We start from the raw sequence: 19,749 nt of genomic DNA, 5'->3' as shown, positions 1-19,749 counted from the left end.
AGGAGGCCCAAGCGAGCCGTAAGTGGGGGAGCCGGCGCTGAGGCCCGATGAGGAGCGGCTGGACACGCAGCCGGCCGGGCCGGCGCGCCGCGATGCCGGACGGATCCGCCGGGGAGGCGGGCAGCCAGATGTCAGCCCGCCCGGCTGCGTGTCGGCAGCCGGGAGGAAACCCGGCTGGGGGGAGGGCGGGCGCGCGGCTAGGGGGAAGCCAGGCCGGAGGCGGGAGGGGAGCGGCGGCGGCGGCGGCGGGGTCCCCAGGGCGCCGCGGTCGGCAGCGACCCCCACCCCGGCCGGCGGCCTGTCCCGTTACCTACCCACGGGGAAGCTGCGGGCTTCGCCGGGGCTGTCCCGGCCGCCGGCCTCAGCGGCCAGGAAGCGCCCCCACATGGCGGGCGGGCGTGCTGAGTGGGCCGGGGGCGCCCGATTCCCCACGCCCGTCCTCCGCCGCCTTCGCCTTCCGCTGCTTCGGCGGCGGAAACTTGTGCGGAGCCTGGGCTGCGGCGCACCCGCGAGGCGGGGCGGGCGGCTGGGCTGAGCAACGGCCGCTCAGCGACGGGAAGGGGGCGCCGGGGCCGGATTCGCCGCGGCGGCGGCGGCGGCTGCCATGGTCAGCCCAGCTGTGCTGAGGCCCGGGCCAGGGAAGCGACGGCTCCGTGGGGACGGCGGCCCGGTCCCCAGCCGAGCCCAGGCTGCGAGGCTCCAGACGAAGTTGCAGCTGCGGCTTCTCTCCACCCCCTCCGCTCCCGGAGCCCGAGCCGGAGCCGGAGCCGGAGCCGGGCAGGGGCGGGGCCGGGCAGGGGCGGGGCCTGGAGGGGCGGGGCGAGGAGGGGCGGGGCTTAGTGCGCTTACAAATGGCGTGCGCGGCGCGGGGCGGGGCCTGCGGGCCATTCCAGGTGGCTACCCCAAGCCCCTTTGCTCCGCAGATGGAGAGCAGTCAGTCCGTCATACTTGCTGTATCCCTCTTTTCCCATCCCAGCGCTCGGTGCGGTGAGGAAAGGGTGGAACTTGGGTCAGGGACTTGTCTTGAGGTTCCCCGCTCCGTTGGTTAATCCCTCAGGCCCTCCGGGGCACCTTTCAGAAAAAGGCATGGAAGACCTGCCTTCACATCAAGACTGGTTGTGATAAAAGAGGGTTGAGGGACTTCGTCTCCATTCGGGGTTGGAATTAAAGCTGTCATCATGCATTCTATAAGCATCGTTTATTGATCATTGTGGAGGATAGTAAAGAGGTCACTTTCCTCAATTTACAACCGAGGCGGGGAGAGGGTACCAAAATATCTACAACACGGAGACGAGTGCAGAAAAAAAGCAGGAGAAAAGACCCGAGGTAAATAAGTACCAGGGGGTTCAGGGAGGGGCTGTCAATTTTAATCTACTAGCTCAGTGTTTCAGATAAGCAATCAGGAGTCAAAATGACATCAAAATATGTAATGGGAGGGCAACTACACCTTCATGTTCCTCCTCTGCCTGGTCAGATTCCACCCTTCACCTGAACCCAGAGTGCAAGGTCAGGTATCCTGTGGAAGGACAAAAAGGTGCAGCATCCTCTTTAAATCTTCCTTTTCATTGTCAATATTTATAGCCCTTAAAATAGTGCATTTAATAAATACTGGTTGAGCACTGTAGAAGGAAGTGAGCTCTGGACCTGGCTGATGAATCCTGTAAACCGAAAAGTAAGTTGCTAACCCTTAACAAGCTTTGGCTACAGTGATGCTTTTTCCTGTTCTGGATGTTTGCTAACAAAGGCCTCATGTTTGTATTCAGTTCAGTTAGTTCAGTCTCTCAGTCGCATCCAACTCTTTGTGACTCCATGGACTGCAGCACGCCAGGCTTCCCTGTCTTTCACCATCTTCCAGAGCTTGCTCAAACTCATGTCCATTGAGTCGGTGATGTCATCCTCCTGTCTCATCCTCTGTCACGCTCTTCTCCTGCCTTCAATCTTTCCCAGTGTCAGGGTCTTTTCTAATGATTCAGCTCTTCGCATCAGGTGGCCAAAGTATTGGAGCTTCAGCATTAGTCCTTCTAATGAATACTCAGGACTGATTTCCTTTAGAATGGACTGGTTTGATCTCCTTGCAGACCAAGGGACTCTCAAGAGTCTTCTCCAAAACCACAGTTCAAAACCACCAATTCTTCAATGCTCAGTCTTCTTATGGTCCAACTCTCACATCCATACATGACTACTGGAAAAACCATAGCTTTAACTAGACAGATCCTTGTCAGTAATGTCTCTGCTTTTTAATATGCTGTCTAGGTTGGTCATAGCTTTTCTTCAAAGGAGCAAACATCTTGTAATTTCATGGTTGCAGTCACCATCTGCAATGATTTGGGAGCCCAAGAAAATAAAGTCTCACTGTTTCCGTTGTTTCCCCATCTATTTGCCATGAAGCGGTGGGATCAGATGCCATAATCTTTGTTTTTTGAATGTTGAGTTTTAAGCCAACTTCTTCACTCTCCTCTTTCACTTTCATCAAGAGGTTCTTTAGTTCCTCTTCACTTTCTGCCATAAGGGTGGTGTCATCTGCATATCTGAGGTTATTGATGTTTCTCCTGACAATCTTGATTCCAGCTTGGGCTTCATCCAGCCTGGCATTTCACATGATATACTCTGCATATAAGTTAAATGAGCAAGGTGACAATATACAGCCTTAATGTACTTCTTTTCCAATTTGGAACCAGTCTGTTGTTCCATGTCCAGCTAGCTCTAAATGGTGATTCTTGACCTGCATACAGATTTCTCAGGAGCCAGGTAAGGTGGTCTGGTATTCCCGTTTCTTTAAGAATTTTCCACAGTTTGTTGTGACCTACACAAAGGCTTTATCATAGTCAATAAAACAGAAGTAGATGCTTTTCTGGAATTCTCTTCCTTTTTCTGTCTAAAACTTTTAGAGGTTAAATTACATCTAGGTGTTTTGTAATGTATCTGATTGCAGTTTTACATTTAGTCTCCCACAGGTAGAGTTCCACTTGTTTTTCCAAATCCTGAACAACTGATCAAGGGTCAACTGTTTCTAAGGCTAGAACGTGATAGAAATATGAAAAAAATAATGCAATTGTTTCCTATCTATGATTTAAATGAGCATTAACCCATGTAATATGACACTTGAATAGTATAGATTCAAAAAGAAACCTAAAAAAGTAAATTCTAACATGAATTATCAGAAGCTATAGAATTATATGAAAGTATTCCTTTTTTTCATGATGTATAGTTACTATATTCTCATATTAGGTACAGCATTTATTAAATACCAAACTTTTTTTATACAAATCTAAGACATTGGAGAAGGAAATGGCAACCCTCCAGTGTTCTTGCCTGGAGAATCCTAGGGACGGGGGAGCCTGATAGGCTGCCGTCTATGGGGTTGCACAGAGTTAGACACGACTGAAGTGACTTAGCAGCAGCAGCAAGACATGTATGAACTATTACAAATATATCTCAGTCCTTTGTGAGTTAATATATACTTACTGTTATTCTAAAATTCTGCCAACTTCCACTCAATTCTAAGCAGTATTTTTAAAAAATAATTTACTGAGTTCTTCTATGTTTTTATCAAATTGAAAGGCATCCTACTACATACACCAAAAAAAGTGTGAAGTTGAGACTATGTAAAATATTTCAATACTTAAACATGTTGCTATTTTGGCAGTTGGCACCACCAAGGATAAATTTTTTGTGTTCCTACTAATTAAACTTGAGAGGATAGAGAGAGAGCTAATGCAATTAAAATAACTGAAATACTAAAAATATTATGTATATGAAGTAAATTGTAACCATAATTTTAAAAATATCATACACATTATGAACATACAGTTGATCCTTAAGCAACACAGGGGTTAGGGGGCACCTACCCTCTGCACTGTAGGCATTTCCAAGTATAAAATACAGTCGCCCTGAATCCTCATCCCCAACTCCTCAGTATCCACGTTTTGGCATCCAAGAATTCAACCAACCAAGGATTCTGTAGTACTGGAATATTTACTATTGAAAAAAAAAATCTATGTATAAGCCATACCACACAGTTCAAACCAGGTTTTTCAGGGGTCAACCATATACTGAATTGAGATTTCCAGCCACATCTTTTGGAGAAGGCAATGGCAAGCCACTCCAGTACTCTTGCCTAGAAAATCCCATGGATGGTTGAGCCTGGTAGGCTGCAGTCCGTGGGGTCGCTAAGAGTCAGACACGACTGAACGACTTCACTTTCACTTTTCACTTTCACACATTGGAGAAGGAAATGGCAACCCACTCCGGTGTTCTTGCCTGGAGAATCCCAGGGATGGGGGAGCCTGGTGGGCTTCCGTCTATGGGGTCACACAGAGTCGGACACGACTGAAGTGACTTAGCAGCAGCAGCAGCAGCCACATCTTTGATACACCCAGTATCCATGGTTCTCAGAATGATTAAAATTAATCATAGGACAAGATTGAGAGATTGAGGAGTACCTAAGCATTACCAAGGCCGATGTTATAAACCAGCATGTTTTTGTTTCATTGTGACAGTATGTAAAGACCATAAGGAGAATCCTATTAATACACATTCTGACATTATTTGCTTGCTTGCTTAGTCGTGTCCTGCTCTTTGCAATGCAATGAACTGTAGCCCTCCAGGCTCCTCCATGGGATAATCCCAGCAAGAATACTTCAGTGGGTTGCCATTTCCTCCTCCAAGGGATCTTCCCAACTCAGGGAGCAAATCCACATCTCCAGCGTCTCCTGCACTGGAAGGTGGATTCTTTACCACTGAGTCACCTGGGAAGCCCAAAACATTTATTATTGAACTTCAATATTTTAGTTATTTTTCTTAGTAGAGATAGTACAAGTAATGAAAATGGTGACTGTATATGCTTGTGTGTGTATATATACAGTTGCTTAGGTGAAATTTGCATATTTAATGTTTTGAGAGAGGACTTTAAAAAGAGGAAAATAGTACTAAAAATTTACTGTCAGATCTGTATTAAACTCCTCATTTGACATATTGCATTAAAAAGACATTATTTGAAAATAAAAATATGTTGCATTCATAAATCTTAAATTCTTTGGGTATAAATCTCTAAACTCATTAAGTTTCAACTATCTTACATGTATTTTTCTTATATAAATTTTTCATATTAAGCAAACAACCAGTGGACAGAGAAGTGATGTAACAATGGATATGTGATATTTTAAAATGAGGAAAACAAAAAAATAAAATGAAATGAGGAAAACATATGGTACACAATATGGGCAACCTCAAGAGAGTGTAATGTTTACAAAAATATAAAATATCAAAACCAACAAAATGTCGAAAAATTAAACCAACCAATAACAATTGAAAGAGTTCCTAAAGAACAGTTGCTACTTGATAGGAACTTTGTGGATGAAGTCTGAAAAATTCCAAGAAACAGATACTTCTGGTGTATCAAAGGTGTAACAAGGTCTATGATATATAACTTCTTCCCGATCACAAAAATGACAAGTTACTAGATTTATTATGAGTTGTTGTAATCTCCAATAATCATTTAAAATAATGAAAAAAAGAAAACTCAGAAACTTTTTCACTTGATGATGGGTTTGAAAATTGCAGTTGGATTCCTAGCAGATACATTCAGCTATACAAAGGACTGATACTCAAGCTGAAACTCCAATACTTTGGCCACCTGATGTGAAGAGCTAACTCATTGGAAAAGACCCTGATGCTGGGAAAGATTGAAGGCAGGAAGAGAAGGGGATGACAAAGGATGAAATGGTTAGATATCAACACCAACTCAATGGACATGAATTTGAGCAAACTCCAGGAGATAGTGGAGAACAGAGGAGTCTGGTATCTGCAGTCCATGGGGTCACAAAGAGTCGGACATGACTTAGGACTCAACAACAACAATACAAAAGTGAATATAAGAGATATAGGTTAATTAACCTGTCTGTGGATCAGTTTCCTTATCTTTAATTTGTGGATGACAATAGTAACTACCTAATAGGACATTTGTGGGTATTAAATGAGTCAATACTTGTAGCGTGCTTAGAACAATGCACGTACGCACCGTATATTAGCGACACAGATATACAATCTAGAAATGGAGTTCTGATATACCTCACCAAGAAAACAATAGCATTGATGAGTACAATGAGATTAGTTATAGATAATACTTTGTATCAGAATGATATATCAGAACACTGTAAAGTACTGATTGATAGCTTTTCCTGACTCTTTGGGGTTACTAATTATTTCAGGTTATGGTAAAATGATGTACTTCTGAAAAACACTTACCAAATTCTTTGGGTCCAAGTTCATAGAAGACTTCATTCTAGGCTCTGATTCCCTGAACTTCCCATGTGGATGTTTACTCATCTACTGGGTTTCCTGTCTCTGTCCAATACTACCAAAATAGCAAAAGGAAGATTAGGGAGAGGTGGCTGAGTTGTGTAGCCAGGCCAAGAAGGTGAGGACACCTCATCTCAAGTCCTTCATTCCTTAGAGATACAGAAAAATGGAGAAGACTCTTGAGAGTCCCTCAGACTGCAAAGAGATCAAACCCGTCAATCCTAAAGGAAATCAATCCTAAATATTCATTGGAAGAACTGATGCTAAAGATGAAGGTCCAATGCTTTCACCACCTGATGTGAAGAACTGACTCATTAGAAAAGACCCTGATGCTGAGAAAGATTGAATACAGGAGGAGAAGGGGATGACTGAGGACAAGATGGTTGGATGGCATCACCGACTCAATGGACACGAGTTTGAACAAGCTCCAAGAGATGATGAAGACAGGGAAACCTGGGATACTGCAGTCCATGGGGTCACAAAGAGTTGGACACGACTGAGCAACTGAACAACAACAGAAAATGAATCTTACCTATACCTTTGGCTCCAGAGTTGGGTTGCTATGACTAATGAGAAAGTAGGTAAGATATGGATCACTTGAATAATGGAGTGGTCCTTTGGGTGGGAGGTGAGACTGGAAAGGATTAAATTAAGCCAAAAGATAAAGTTTAGTCTTCAAGGGACCATCAGTGTTTACTTGAACTGCTTATAACTGACCTCTTTGTCAGTGGAAATTATTACAGTCACTACCCAGTCATACTGAGCCTATAGAGAAGATTCAAGGTCATTTACAATGAAAGCAGGACAGCAACCTTGACAGTGTATGAAGACACAAATTCTTCTTTCTGTGTCTTCCTTTTCAGACACTGAATGTTAAGTGGAAGGAGGAAATTGTGGAGTTCAAGAAAGCTGATCATGCCTTCACTAAAGGCACACACAGTTTCCTCCCTAAGCTAAACCAATGGAGAAGAGGACTGGTTTAATAACTTAAAATGTCCAAATGCTATGAAATTGGATTGGGATGTACGTAGTGGAAAGAAGGGTTTTCGGTAGAGTACAGTTGGTCAGTTAGTGGGGGGAAAATCCTTAGGGTCTGTACTCTCAATGATTTGAGAATTTTCACTAAACTGGTTAAGTAGTTTATGTAATCCTGAAAACAATGTCATCAGCAGCTAATAATAGCTCCATTTTAAAGATGGAGGGAAAAAGACCTGGAGAAGTTAAACAAGTTCGCACAAGCAGTAAAGGCAGAATTCAGATCTACCCTAAGGAACTTTTCCCCATCATGTTTGTTTTCATGTTTGCAAAACAAAAATTATAAGATTTTTTCTTCAGGTGCCATATGGGAAGGAAGAATCTAATTATAGGATTTCTGTATAGTGTTTAGGGTTCAGCCAAGACTGGAAACTATGTGACATTAATCTGTATTATTGCATGATTTTCTTTAGCTGTGGCCATCAGCTTAAGTATAGGAATAAAGAAGGCAGATGGATAAACATGGTTTTGCATTGTGGGCACTAAGGGAAAAGGGGCAGAGAATTTAAGGATTTTGGCTGGAGAATGGATGAAGTGATGAGGAACAGGGTCTAGCCTACCTGGAGAAAGCAGTGAATTCAAGAGAGGGAGAAATGTTTAGAGAAGGTGGAGGGAGTAGGGGAGTGAAAGTTTCACACAAAAGCAAAGAGCAGATATAATGAGAATAAGGGGGTAAACAGTGGAAAATAGGGTGTTAGAGTGAACAGGTAGCATGTGGAGTTTAAGATTACAGAGGTGAGACAGTAGAGAAATTCAACTGATGAAGCAGCACTAGAGTTGCTTCCCTCTGATTTCCCTTCAAGAAAGACCTTGATGTTCATCCATAAGGATGGTCAGTCCACAAGCTGCTAACACATGAGGAGTCTGCCTCAGCTTTTGAGTGGAGGCCTCTTTGTTCCTGGAGAGCCCTAGCCAATGACCAAGCATGTCTGAGATACTGGGGCATGCCAGTCTTTCCAGTGCAGAACCCTTCCAATCATCAGCCTTTGTTCTCTAGCTCCCCATCGGATTGACTGAGACCCCATCAGATATGCACTGCGGTTTGAGTCTTTCCTTTCCAGTCCTATTTCCTGCCTCTTATCTTTTGCAGGTGTTATCTCCAATAAACGCCTTGCATTCCTAACTCCATTTTAGCATCTGCTTCCCAGAGAACCCAACTGAAACAACTTGTGAAGATAAAGACATAAAGGAGTTGGGTTTTCGTCTATGTACCTATTTAAATAGTAAAGTGGGGGTTCTTGGAGCCTGATGAAAATGTTTCTGAGTGCTGTCAACCAAGAATGAGTAAGCAGAAAGGCATCACAGAGCAGTGTGAACTGACTCCAATGATATTGATAAATGCAGAGGAAGACAAGATTGAGATGAACAACAGGTTTGAGTGCACTCAGAATGCCACTTGGGCACACATGAAACTCACTGGACAAAGTCCTCAATCGTCCTGCCTTGGCTGGTCCTGGCGGCGGCTATCGCAATCAAACAAGTTTACCACTATCCAAAGTGCTTCCAGAAGCAGACTATAGACTTGGGCAGCTTATTGAGTTCACTGAAGTCCACAGGATTTAATTAATTAATTAAGAGTAGTTCATAGGTTACAGCTTCACCACTCAAATAATTTTAAAACATTAAGACAGTTTTCACGGTAGTTTTGTTACTTCTAGGTGGTAGGTAGTATTCAATTCAATAGCTCTATTAAATTTGGTAAGTTTTCATTCCAAAGAATTTTCCTATTTTTCTTACACAATGGGAGGGTGTAGGGATCTCTGGAACTGTAAATAAAGCTAATATCACTAAAACAATCCCTAGAATGATCTGGGTTAATTTAAAGAATGGACACTTTGGCTAAAATGTCAATGGAATTTTAACAAGTATTATAGTCAGAAAACAAAAGAAAAGTCTACCTATAGTTTCTGGATTTATGGGGGAACTAAGTTCTTTGTTATTTTTTTCTGATTATAAAAATAATACATATTAAAAACCAAAAGAGGATAGTACATAAATGTTCATTACTTACTCATTTAGTAAATATTAATATTTGTTGAATATCTAAGTAGAGCAGGAAAAAGTAGGGCTAGGTGTAAAAGTTTGACTTACTTCACTATAATGCCTTGTAGCTTTTTAATTTTCTGTTATATAAACATACATAGATATCTATAAGGTGAGGTCTCTTTGGGGGTTTTTAAGCCCAAATTATGTCTCAGAAAAGATGGAGTCGCTCTGTGCTGCAGTCCTTACAAGTCCCTAATATTATGGAACACTCTTACTTATTTTGATGAACAGCATACTGATTGGAGAAGTCATCTAGCTTGATGTAAATTCAATCTGTGAACTCTGGAGCCAGTATTTTTTTTAAATAGATAATTTTAAAACAGGTACACTCAATATGCCAGCAAATTTGGAAAACTCAGCAATGGCCACAGGACTGGAAAAGGTCAGTCTTCATTCCAATCCCAAAGAAAGGCAATGCCAAAGAATGCTCAAACTACCGCACAATTGCACTCATCTCTCACGCTAGTAAAGTCATGCTCAAAATCCTCCAAGCCAGGCTTCAGTAATATGTGAACCATGAACTCCCAGATGTTCAAGCAGGTTTTAGAAAAGGCAGAGGCACCAGAGATCAAATTGTCAACATCCGCTGGATCATGGAAAAAGCAAGAGAATTCCAGAAAAACATCTATTTCTGCTTTATTGACTATGCCAAAGCCTTTGACTGTGCGGATCACAATAAACTGTGGAACATTCTGAAAGAGATGGGCATATCAGACCACCTGACCTGCCTCTTGAGAAACCTGTATGCAGGTCAGGAAGCAACAGTTAGAACTGGACATGGAACAATAGACTGGTTCCAAATAGGAAAAGGAGTGCGTCAAGGCTGTATATTGTCACCTTGCTTATTTAACTTATATGCAGAGTACATCATGAGGAATGCTGGGCTGGAAGAAGCACAAGCTGGAATCAAGATTGCTGGGAGAAATATCAATAATCTCAGATATGCAGATGACACTACCCTTATGGCAGAAAGTGAAGAGGAACTCAAAAGCCTCTTGATGAAAGTGAAAGAGGAGAGTGAAAAGGTTGGCTTAAAGCTCAACATTCAGAAAACAAAGATCATGGCATCTGGTCCCATCACTTCATGGGAAATAGATGGAAAAACAGTGGAAACAGTGTCAGACTTTATTTTTTGGGGCTCCAAAATCACTGCAGATGCTGATTGCAGCCATGAAATTAAAAGACGCTTACTCCTTGGAAGGAAAGTTATGACCAACCTTGATAGTATATTAAAAAGCAGAGACATTACTTTGCCAACAAAGTTCTGTCTAGTCAAGGCTATGATTTTTCCCGCAGTCATGTATGGATGTCCCTTGTACTGCAAGGAGATCCAGCCAGTCCATTCTAAAGGAGATCAGTCCTGGGTGTTCATTGGAAGGACTGATGCTAAAGCTGAAACTGCAATACTTTGGCCACCGCATGCGACGAGTTGACTCACTGGAAAAGACTCTGATGCTGGGAAAGGTTGGGGGCGGGAGGAGAAGGGGACGACCGAGAATGAGATGGCTGGATGGCATCACCGACTCTGTGGACATGAGTTTGAGTGAACTCCGGGAGTTGGTGATGGACAGGGAGGCCTGGCATGCTGTGATTCATGGGGTCGCGGAAAGTCGGACACGACTGAGTGACTGAACTGAACTGAACTGAAAATGTAGTACAATAATGACTGCATTTTAGTAATCATAAATATATGTTGAATGTGAAAGTGGAAACAGCAATATGTTTTGTGTTATGGTTAAGCAACAATAATGTGTTGATATTTAATCATTTCACTTATATCTCAAAATTTTAACATATCAAGCTGTCCCAAACCTGGGACACATTTCTGAATGTGTCTTGAAAAAAATGGGGATCACCTGATATTTGGACATATCCAGACTAATGAATAGCTCCTAAGTCCATGGGATTTTCCAGGCAAGAATACTGGAGTGGGTTGCCATTTCCTTCTCCAGGGAATGAATTAAAATTAATTCATTTAAATTGGTCTACTTTTTACTCTACTTTGAGCCATAGACAATATATTTCTAAACATATTTAATATTTTATAGTGTTATTTAGGGGGAATCTATTTTAACATACTACCTAAAACTGAATTCAGAAGGAATAACTTCTTATAGACTTTTCTTACAACTCAATAATACTTAAAAGTTTCTAAATACCTAGAATAACCAATTTGTACTTTTATTATACTTATTGAGACCTTTTACAAAATGTTTTTTGCACCCTGAATTGCCAATTACTGAACTGCAAAACTACAAATGAAAGCACAGAAGAGCCACCCAAACATCAAATAGATTCATCATCATAAGTGCTCACAGAGAATCTGAGATGAATTAACAAGGAACAAAGCATCTAAAATTAAATTTACACTCCTTCCAATACATTAAAATATATGTATTAAATACATATATTATGGATGATGACAAAATAAATTATAAAAGATATATATGATATACATAAATTTATATGGCATTTTGCTAAATGGGGTATTCCATGTCGTTACATAATTAGCTACTTATTTTTTTTCGTTACAGATAACCTAATGAAGTTACAGAGCTTTAGTAAAATTGGGCAAGTTATTTATACTGTGAAAACCACTGAAAGATAACTGTTCTCAGCTGAGACCAGAAGACAGTGATAGGATTTATTTTCAGAATCTTAAAAAGATGTGCAATTTCAGCGGGACGCACCGACAGTGACTCTAAGGAGTGGGATGGACTGGGAGCGTCTGACCCGCGCTGGAGAGGACAGAGCCAAAGGCATTATCCAGAGAATTCTGCACGGCGGTTGCCTGAAGGCTGCTGCCTTCTTTGCTCACCCTTGAATGTCAGTCTGGTTCTGGCTCAGTCCCAAGAGCTAAGTTTCAGATCACAGCGGGCTTAGGAGCACAGTGCACACTGGAACATCTAATCCCACCCAGCTTGCCCTAAAACGGCCCCTGAATTCACCCGCCCGCGGAGCCTGCTGCCTGAAGCTGCTGCTCGAAAATCGAAGCATAGAAGATCAACACCACTTTTGCTCTGGGTTTGAGTTTGAGTTTTACCATATCATGTTTTTTTTTAAGGAATTTTCATCCCCAAACCATCTCTTTGGACAGACGGCTTAACATTTCTTAGAGGAAACGAGTTTTTAGCAGAGGAGTGTGTACGTCTCTGTGTTCAGGGCAGAGGTAGTTATCACCCTGTAAGTACCTACCTGATACAGGAGAAGCCGGTACCAGACACTGTCGCTTTCCTGTTACCTTTTCATCCAGGGGTTATGATGAATTTCCTTAGAATGTTTGGTTCCTATGGGCATTCGCCTGCTAAAGAGGTAAACTTTGCCAGAGTTTCGAGGTGGCTTTCTCCTGAGGTGGCTGCCGGCTCCGGGAGAAGGTCCGCTGAGGGTCGAGACCTGCAAAGAGAGCCACAGTGAAGCTCGTGCCTTGATCCCTTGTCACAAACTGGCAGAAGGCCAGACCCAGAGTATTGCTCCAAGGACTAGCTGGGAGAATTGGCAAATTGCCAGGTGAGGGGCAGACGGTCATGTATAAAGTGATGGTTTTTATAGACTCCCAGTAACCCACACTGCCACTTACCCGAATCCTGTGGTTTCTGGGAGAAAAAAAGGACCAGATTATTCTTATATTGGAATAAAACCAAAACAAACACTGGATTTAGGTTGATGGAACCTATATTGGTCGTTTGAAAAATACTTCAGTATTTAGATCTGTAAATAGTCTTTGTATGATCTTGTGTCCATAACACACTATTCCTGAGTCTTGAGATGCTTTTTGCTGCTCAAACTGCCATTAAGGGTCCCTCCATCTACCATGACCTGGGGGCTTTGTCATGTTGCCTATGACTGCCTCATTAACGCCTACCCCTCTTCTGGTTTTCTTAAATATAAGAAGAATGTCACTTGATATGAGAGATCAGAATGTTCAAAGAAAAAAATGAGTGAAATATTAAACCTGAGAAAAATATGACTACCATAAAGTGTCACTGTAAAAAATGTTCTTGTAGTTTAAGATTTATATAAACAGAATTGATATTTATGAATGTGTCCAGTTAATGCACGCCGGAGTAGATTGTAATTTATACCCATGGCACTTTTTTCCTGTGCCTTGAAAAAAAACAATGAAAACCAAGGTTTCATGAAATATAGTTTATAAATACATTTTATTAAGACATTGTTTTTCTTTTTAAATTAAATTTTTATAAATCATGAAATTTTAATTTAATCTTACTCCAGCTAATGAGTGTTTACTCAGGATCATTACGGGTTACTTTTGTTAGAATACTTAGGGTTAATGCATTCATGGACTGAAAGTTGGGTGCAGAAATTGCTTAAGATCTTTTCTTTTATCTTATTTTTTAAATAAAATTTTAAAAATCAGAAAAAAGTAATATCAAACATAGATATCTTAAATCTCTAACAATGTAAATACAGTATAATTATATTATCTAACTGGTAACAATTTTTGTTGCACTTAAAAGTATATCTAGTTTTATAAAAGAAATATTTCCTATTGGATATTTAGAAACTAAAGGAAAAGAAAACAATTATAAATAGGGAAAGAAACTGGAATCTATCTGTAATAATTGAGTTAAAGAACTGTGATAAAACTACCTCGCAGGCCAGTCTTATTGTATCATGAAACAGCTTGTTAACTTTCAGAAGTAATGGGGCTGCAGCCTAGAAATGCACAATACAAGGTGCTAGTACCAGAGACGCGAGTTCAGACACACACAGCTCAACTCTCTGCTGGATGTGGACCTTTCAGGCTGTATCCTCATCTATCAGCAGGGATCACTGCAATACTATCTCATAAAGCTGTCATGAGGAGTAAATAGGATCATGTTTGATAAAGTGTTTCACCGTTGTAGGTAAGCTAATCTTTTTATGAAGGACAAGGAGCAAGCAATCCAAAAGAGAAACTAGAGTAATAATGAAAGGTAGTATTTAGTGCTGAGCACTGTGCCAAGAATTTTACCTGAACCATAGCATTTAATTTTCATAGCAACATAGAGAATTGGGGCTTCCCATGTGGCACACTGGTAGAGAACCCATCTACCAGTGCAGGAGACACAGGACACCCGTGTTCGTTCCCTGGGTCAGGAAGATCCCCTGGAGAAGGGCATGGCAACCGAGTCCAGTATTGTTGCCTGGAGAATCCCATGGACAGAGGAGCCTAGCAGGCTATATTCAGTATATGGGGTCGAAAAGAGTCGGACACTACTTAATGACTAGAGAATTGTAGGAATGATTTTATCTCCATTTTCTATCAGTAAACCAAGGCACAGAGAGGTCCAAGGACACGTGGGTAGCGAGAAACAGAGTAGGAATTTAAGGCCAGATCTACATGACTCTAGAACCTGAGTACTTTCATATTTGCTATGTCATGGTCCCATCACTTCATGGGAAATAGATGGAAAAACAGTGGAAACAGTGTCAGACTTTGTTTTTTTGGGCTCCAAAATCACTGCAGATGCTGATTGCAGCCATGAAATTAAAAGACGCTTACTCCTTGGAAGGAAAGTTATGACCAACCTTGATAGTATATTAAAAAGCAGAGACATTACTTTGCCAACCAAGGTCCGTCTAGTCAAGGCAATGGTTTTTCCCGTGGTCATGTATGGATGTGAGAGTTGGACTGTGAAGAAGGCTGATCGCCGAAGAATCGATGCTTTTGAACTGTGGTGTTGGAGAAGACTCTTGAGAGTCCCTTATACTGCAAGGAGATCCAACCAGTCCATTCTAAAGGAGATCAATCCTGGATGTTCATTGGAGGGAATGATGCTAAAGCTGAAACTGCAATACTTTGGCCACCTCATGCGACGAGTTGACTCACTGGAAAAGACTCTGATGCTGGGAAAGGTTGGGGGCGGGAGGAGAAGGGGATGACGGAGAATGAGATGGCTGGATGGCATCACCGACTCTGTGGACATGAGTTTGAGTGTACTCAGGGAGTTGGTGATGGACAGGGAGGCCTGGCATGCTGTGATTCATGGGGTCGCGGAGAGTCGGACACGACTGAGCGACTGAACTGAACTGAACTGAACTGAGGAAAGAGTTTAACTTCATTACTAATCAAAGATTTAACAATTAAAAGATATGGAAATGAAAATGCAAAGGAATGATAAACATCCAATTCCAGCTGTCTCCGCAGAGCGTTGGCATAGAATTGGGAAAGGGGTATGCAAAGACTTCCTCCATGTATATAATATTTTTATGGAACTAGTAAAAATATGGAAATGTACTAAGATTTGTTAAACCAGGGCCATGAATAAATATTTTTCTCCTAACTTTTCAGTATATTTAAAGTCACAGTAAATAATTAAAACAGTGAACCAATATCATCCTTTTTTGTTTATATGAAGACTAAGTAATTAAGAAATAATTCTCATAAAAATTTGGAGAAACTGGTATTCTCAGTTGCTTCTGGTGATATAAATTGGTCCCTCTTTCGGAAACCAATTTGGCAATGTGTTTCTAAAACCATAAAAATAACCATACTCTTTGGTTCAGCAATCTTCCTTTTGGAATACTATCCTAAGAAAAAAATATCAAAATATGCATGCACATACACAAAAAATGCACGCACTGAAAAAACTACATGCATAAATATGTCAACTGCAGTATCATAATTGTTTAGTCACTAAGTCGCATCTAACCCTTTTGTTACCCCATGGACTGTAGTCATCCAGGTTTCTCTGACCACTGGATTTCCCAGGAAAGAATACTGGAGTGGGTTGCCATTTCCTCCTTCAGGGGATCTTTCTGATCCGGAGATTGAGCCTGCATCTCCTACATTGGCAGGCAGATTCTTTACCACTGAGCCACCAGGGAAGCCCAGTATAATTGTGGACTATAATTAACAACCTAAAATTTTAACAGTAGTCAATATTATGCAGGCTTTAAAGGAATATTTATGAAGGCTTATAGCAATTAGCAAAATGGTGGTGGTGTAACATTAGTTGCAAAAATTCAAAATGTGAAATTACATTGCCATTCAATTAAATTAGTGAAAGAGTAAGCAGAGAAAAAAAGGTTAGGAAAAGCACCACAAAATGATGAGTACAGGATTAGTGTTAAGATGATGAGATTATGAACAGTTTTCTTTCCTCTCTTCCAAATTTTTGATAATATTGATCTCTGACATTGTTTTCGTCATGTAAAATTGTTACAGGGTACAAACCTAGCTTTGGAAATAATGATATACATTTGAGAATAAACTAAAATTCAAGGGAGAGGGCCTTTCCTGATGGTCCAGTGATTAAGACTTTGCCTTCCAATGCAGGGGGCACTGGTTCGATCCCTGGTCAGGAGCTAAGATCCAAGGTGCCTCATGGCCAAAAAACCAAAAATGGAAAAAGGAAGCAATATTGTAGCTAATTCAATGAAGACTTTAGAAAAAAAGAAAAAAAAATGGTCCATGTCATGAGATCTTTAAAAAAAATTCAAGGGAGAGAAGGAAGAGTTCTAAGGAAAGTTGTAGACCATCCACAATTAAGGCAGGAGTTCAGAAGAAGGGTAGTTCATCAGGCTGGGATCTTTAGGAGGGCTTCCTGCAGGAGTGGCTGTCAGTGAGCTTCAGTAATGGGTCAAGGAGGGTGAGAACTGGGAACTAGAAAAGGGCCTATGGAAGAGGCCACGCAAGCTTCGAAAGTAGAAAGACGTGAGCTAATGGCAGGAAACGGCACTTCGTGTCATGGAATATTTTATTTTCCGTTTTTATCTGCACATTTTTTTGGAAAATGTGGTGACTTTTAAAGTTGTTATGGTTGAATTAATTCCACAAAACAACTGGTTATAGAATCATAGCAACATAATTATGAGTTGTGCTTCTGGCTCCGAATCTTTCATCTAAAAATAATTGCAATGACTACATCTTAGGAAAACAAAGCCATTACCTATTCTTGTGCTCCAGCTATCTTGGTAGTCACTTACTGGAAAATGGATCATAGATAAAATAGCTCCATGTTTTTAGAACCCTGCTTGTCACTCTTAACTGAGCTGATTACTGAAATAATTTTTAAACTTTCCATCTATAAGCTTTCTCTTACATGAGCATGACGTAGGAAAAATCTTTTCTAATCACACAAGCCTGCCTGTGGTTTCCTGACCCTCCTGAAGTCTCAGGGAGTGTATTTTTTTTGTGCGGAAAGACAGAGGACAGGGATAGAAATGTGAAGAGTAGGAAGAGGTATGCTAGGTAAGAGGAAAGAACCTGTATGCTCCACTGCCCTCAACACATACCATCTGCTCTTTGCCAGCTTCTTCAGGTTAGATAAATAATCACTGAATAATATATGGGTTAACAGGGTAAATGGATGATAGTTATTATTTACGGAATAATTACTTTGTGCTAGGAGTTTACGTCCATTAACACTAATTGTCATAAGAATCCTATGAGTGTGTAGCACAAATGCCAGGATACTTAGCTTCTTTAACTGACTCTAGGGGTTTTCTGTTTATTTTTCATTTTTTAATTCGTTTAAAATCAGTGTGGGCTTCCCTGGTGGCTCAGCAGTAAAGAATCTGTCTGGAATACAGGAGACACGGGTTCAATCCCTGGGTTGAAAAGATCCCCTGGCAACCCACTCCAGTATTTTTGCCTGAAAAATCCTGTGGACAGAAGAGCCTGGCAGGCTATAATCCATGGGGTCGCATAGAGTTGGACATGATTTAATGACTAAATAACAACGACTAAGATCAATGTAAAATAAACGTGGTTGACTGCCATCTCACACTGGTGAGATATCTGCTGGTTTTCCCCATTTGCCCAGGTTTCTTTACCTCGCATCCTATTTCCCTACCTGGGCCAAAATATCTTCATCTCTCCTCTGTATACCTCTTGTGTTTCTGTTCCCTTCTACTGTTCTGCCTTATCCAGGACTACAAACGTTGTTGTTATTCAGTCACTAAGTCGTGTCCAACTTTTTGCAATTCCACGGACTGCAGTATGCCAAGCTTCCCCGTCCTTCACTGTCTCCCAGAGTTTGCTCAAATTCATGTCCATTGAGTCAGTGATGCCATCCAACCATCTTATCTTCTGTCACCCCCTTCTCCTTCTACTACAAACACATCACCCTAATTTCTTCACTTCCCTAGTATCACCCACATATGATTACTTATATAACAAATATCTATTTATATTCTGGTGAAAATGTAGGGAATGGTTCACTGTGGGGCCAAGTAACAATTCAACACTGAATAGTAAGACTCTTGCCCCTCAAAGAACCCAGATTTGGGGCTATTCTGCTGGATTTCTGTTCTTCTTGGGGTTGCTGTTTTCATCTCAAGCTCTGGAATGCTCAAAAGTCTTACTTTATCAGACAAAGTGATTTAGGTCTCTGTCTGGGGCTTCCTCTTTCATATCCAAAACAGGCTCATCAAGGTGTTTTCCTAAACTTAGAGCCTTAGGAATCTGAAGGCTGTTGTCTGCTGCAGTTTTAAATAGCATTTCCCCACCACCACTGTAATTATCCACATTTTACACAAGATGAAACAAGTTCAGTGAAATTAAATGATTAAACAAAAAAAAGGGCCAGAGTATGAATTAAAAGCCTGGCCTGCCTAGCTTAAAGCTTATGCTCCTTCCACTAAACCAGGATGAATACATGAAAGCACCTACTGAATATTTACAACATGCCTGTCTCTGATCCAAGGGCTTTAGGATCATCAGCTCATTAAATCCTCACATCAGCTAATATCCATTTCATAGATACAGAGATAGTAAGGAACTTGCCCAAAGTCACAAAGCAAGCAAAGGCTCGGGTTAGAACCCGGGTACTTTCTGTGGTTCCTTCCTCAGCTGCCGGCTTGACTGGCCTCATGCTCTAGCTCCTAGCGGTTCTCTCAGGGGCTGGAAACTGGGAAAGACACTGGCTGGGGTGCATCAGTGTGGCTTAGAAACACACATTTTCTGAAGCTGTGACAATGCAGGGGCATTATCAGGGTCTGAAGGTACAAACTAGATTTGTTCAGTGATAAACTGAGTTATAAACTTTGCAATTGCTGCTTCTCAAAATAATGATGCCATTCAGTCTTTTCTTGCTTATTTAGTAAGTCATTCAAGATTTATCAAGTTTCCTTTGTAGCTCAGGTCCTGTTAGGTGCTGAGCAAACAAAAACAAATCCTGCAGTAGTTCAGAATCTTATGGGGAGCTTGCAGTCTAGAGCATGCTGTAATATGACTCATTCATCAAAGAGTTACACATTTGATGATTTTTGAATCTATAGAGATTCGTATTTCAGATCAATGTATTAAAAAATGTCTAAGAACTACTCCTTTGAGGAAAGAGAAATGAGTCTATCTCCAGTGGTAAACCCTCCAACATAGGAAGTAGACAAGGCAGAGCCTAGCTGACTACCTGGCCCAGG

The 19,749-nt window shown here is 41.3% G+C and overlaps 2 protein-coding genes across 4 annotated transcripts in view; both read right to left on the bottom strand.

Moving 5' to 3' along the window:
- CEP85L (centrosomal protein 85L) overlaps positions 1-19,749 on the bottom strand; it is a 209,058-nt gene that overhangs the window by 144,512 nt on the left and 44,797 nt on the right. Inside the window, exon 2 of one of the 3 annotated variants that reach the window (XM_088840583.1) lies at positions 12,577-12,774. Coding sequence is in view for 2 of the 3 variants with exons in the window: in XM_088840584.1 (XP_088696710.1) it covers positions 315-387 (73 nt within the window). In the remaining variant the exon portion in view is untranslated. Of the gene's footprint in view, positions 1-314; positions 768-12,576; positions 12,775-19,749 lie in introns of those variants that run through there. The other 2 variants (XM_088840584.1, XM_055433469.2) reach the window with 2 other exon arrangements.
- The window catches only part of LOC148776297 (uncharacterized), a 51,843-nt gene continuing 44,779 nt past the window's right edge, over positions 12,686-19,749 (bottom strand). The window contains exon 3 of the mRNA XM_088840469.1: positions 12,686-12,974. Within this exon, the coding sequence (XP_088696595.1) occupies positions 12,686-12,974 (289 nt within the window). The remainder of the gene's footprint in view (positions 12,975-19,749) is intronic.

This window comes from Moschus berezovskii, chromosome 10 (genome assembly GCF_049115385.1).
Source record: "Moschus berezovskii isolate FMDL1 chromosome 10, NW_MosBer_1.0, whole genome shotgun sequence".
In the NCBI taxonomy this organism is placed as follows: Eukaryota; Metazoa; Chordata; class Mammalia; order Artiodactyla; family Moschidae; genus Moschus; species Moschus berezovskii.
The sequence above is the reverse complement of the archived record's forward strand: the minus strand, read 5'-3'. Positions and strand labels throughout refer to the sequence as shown.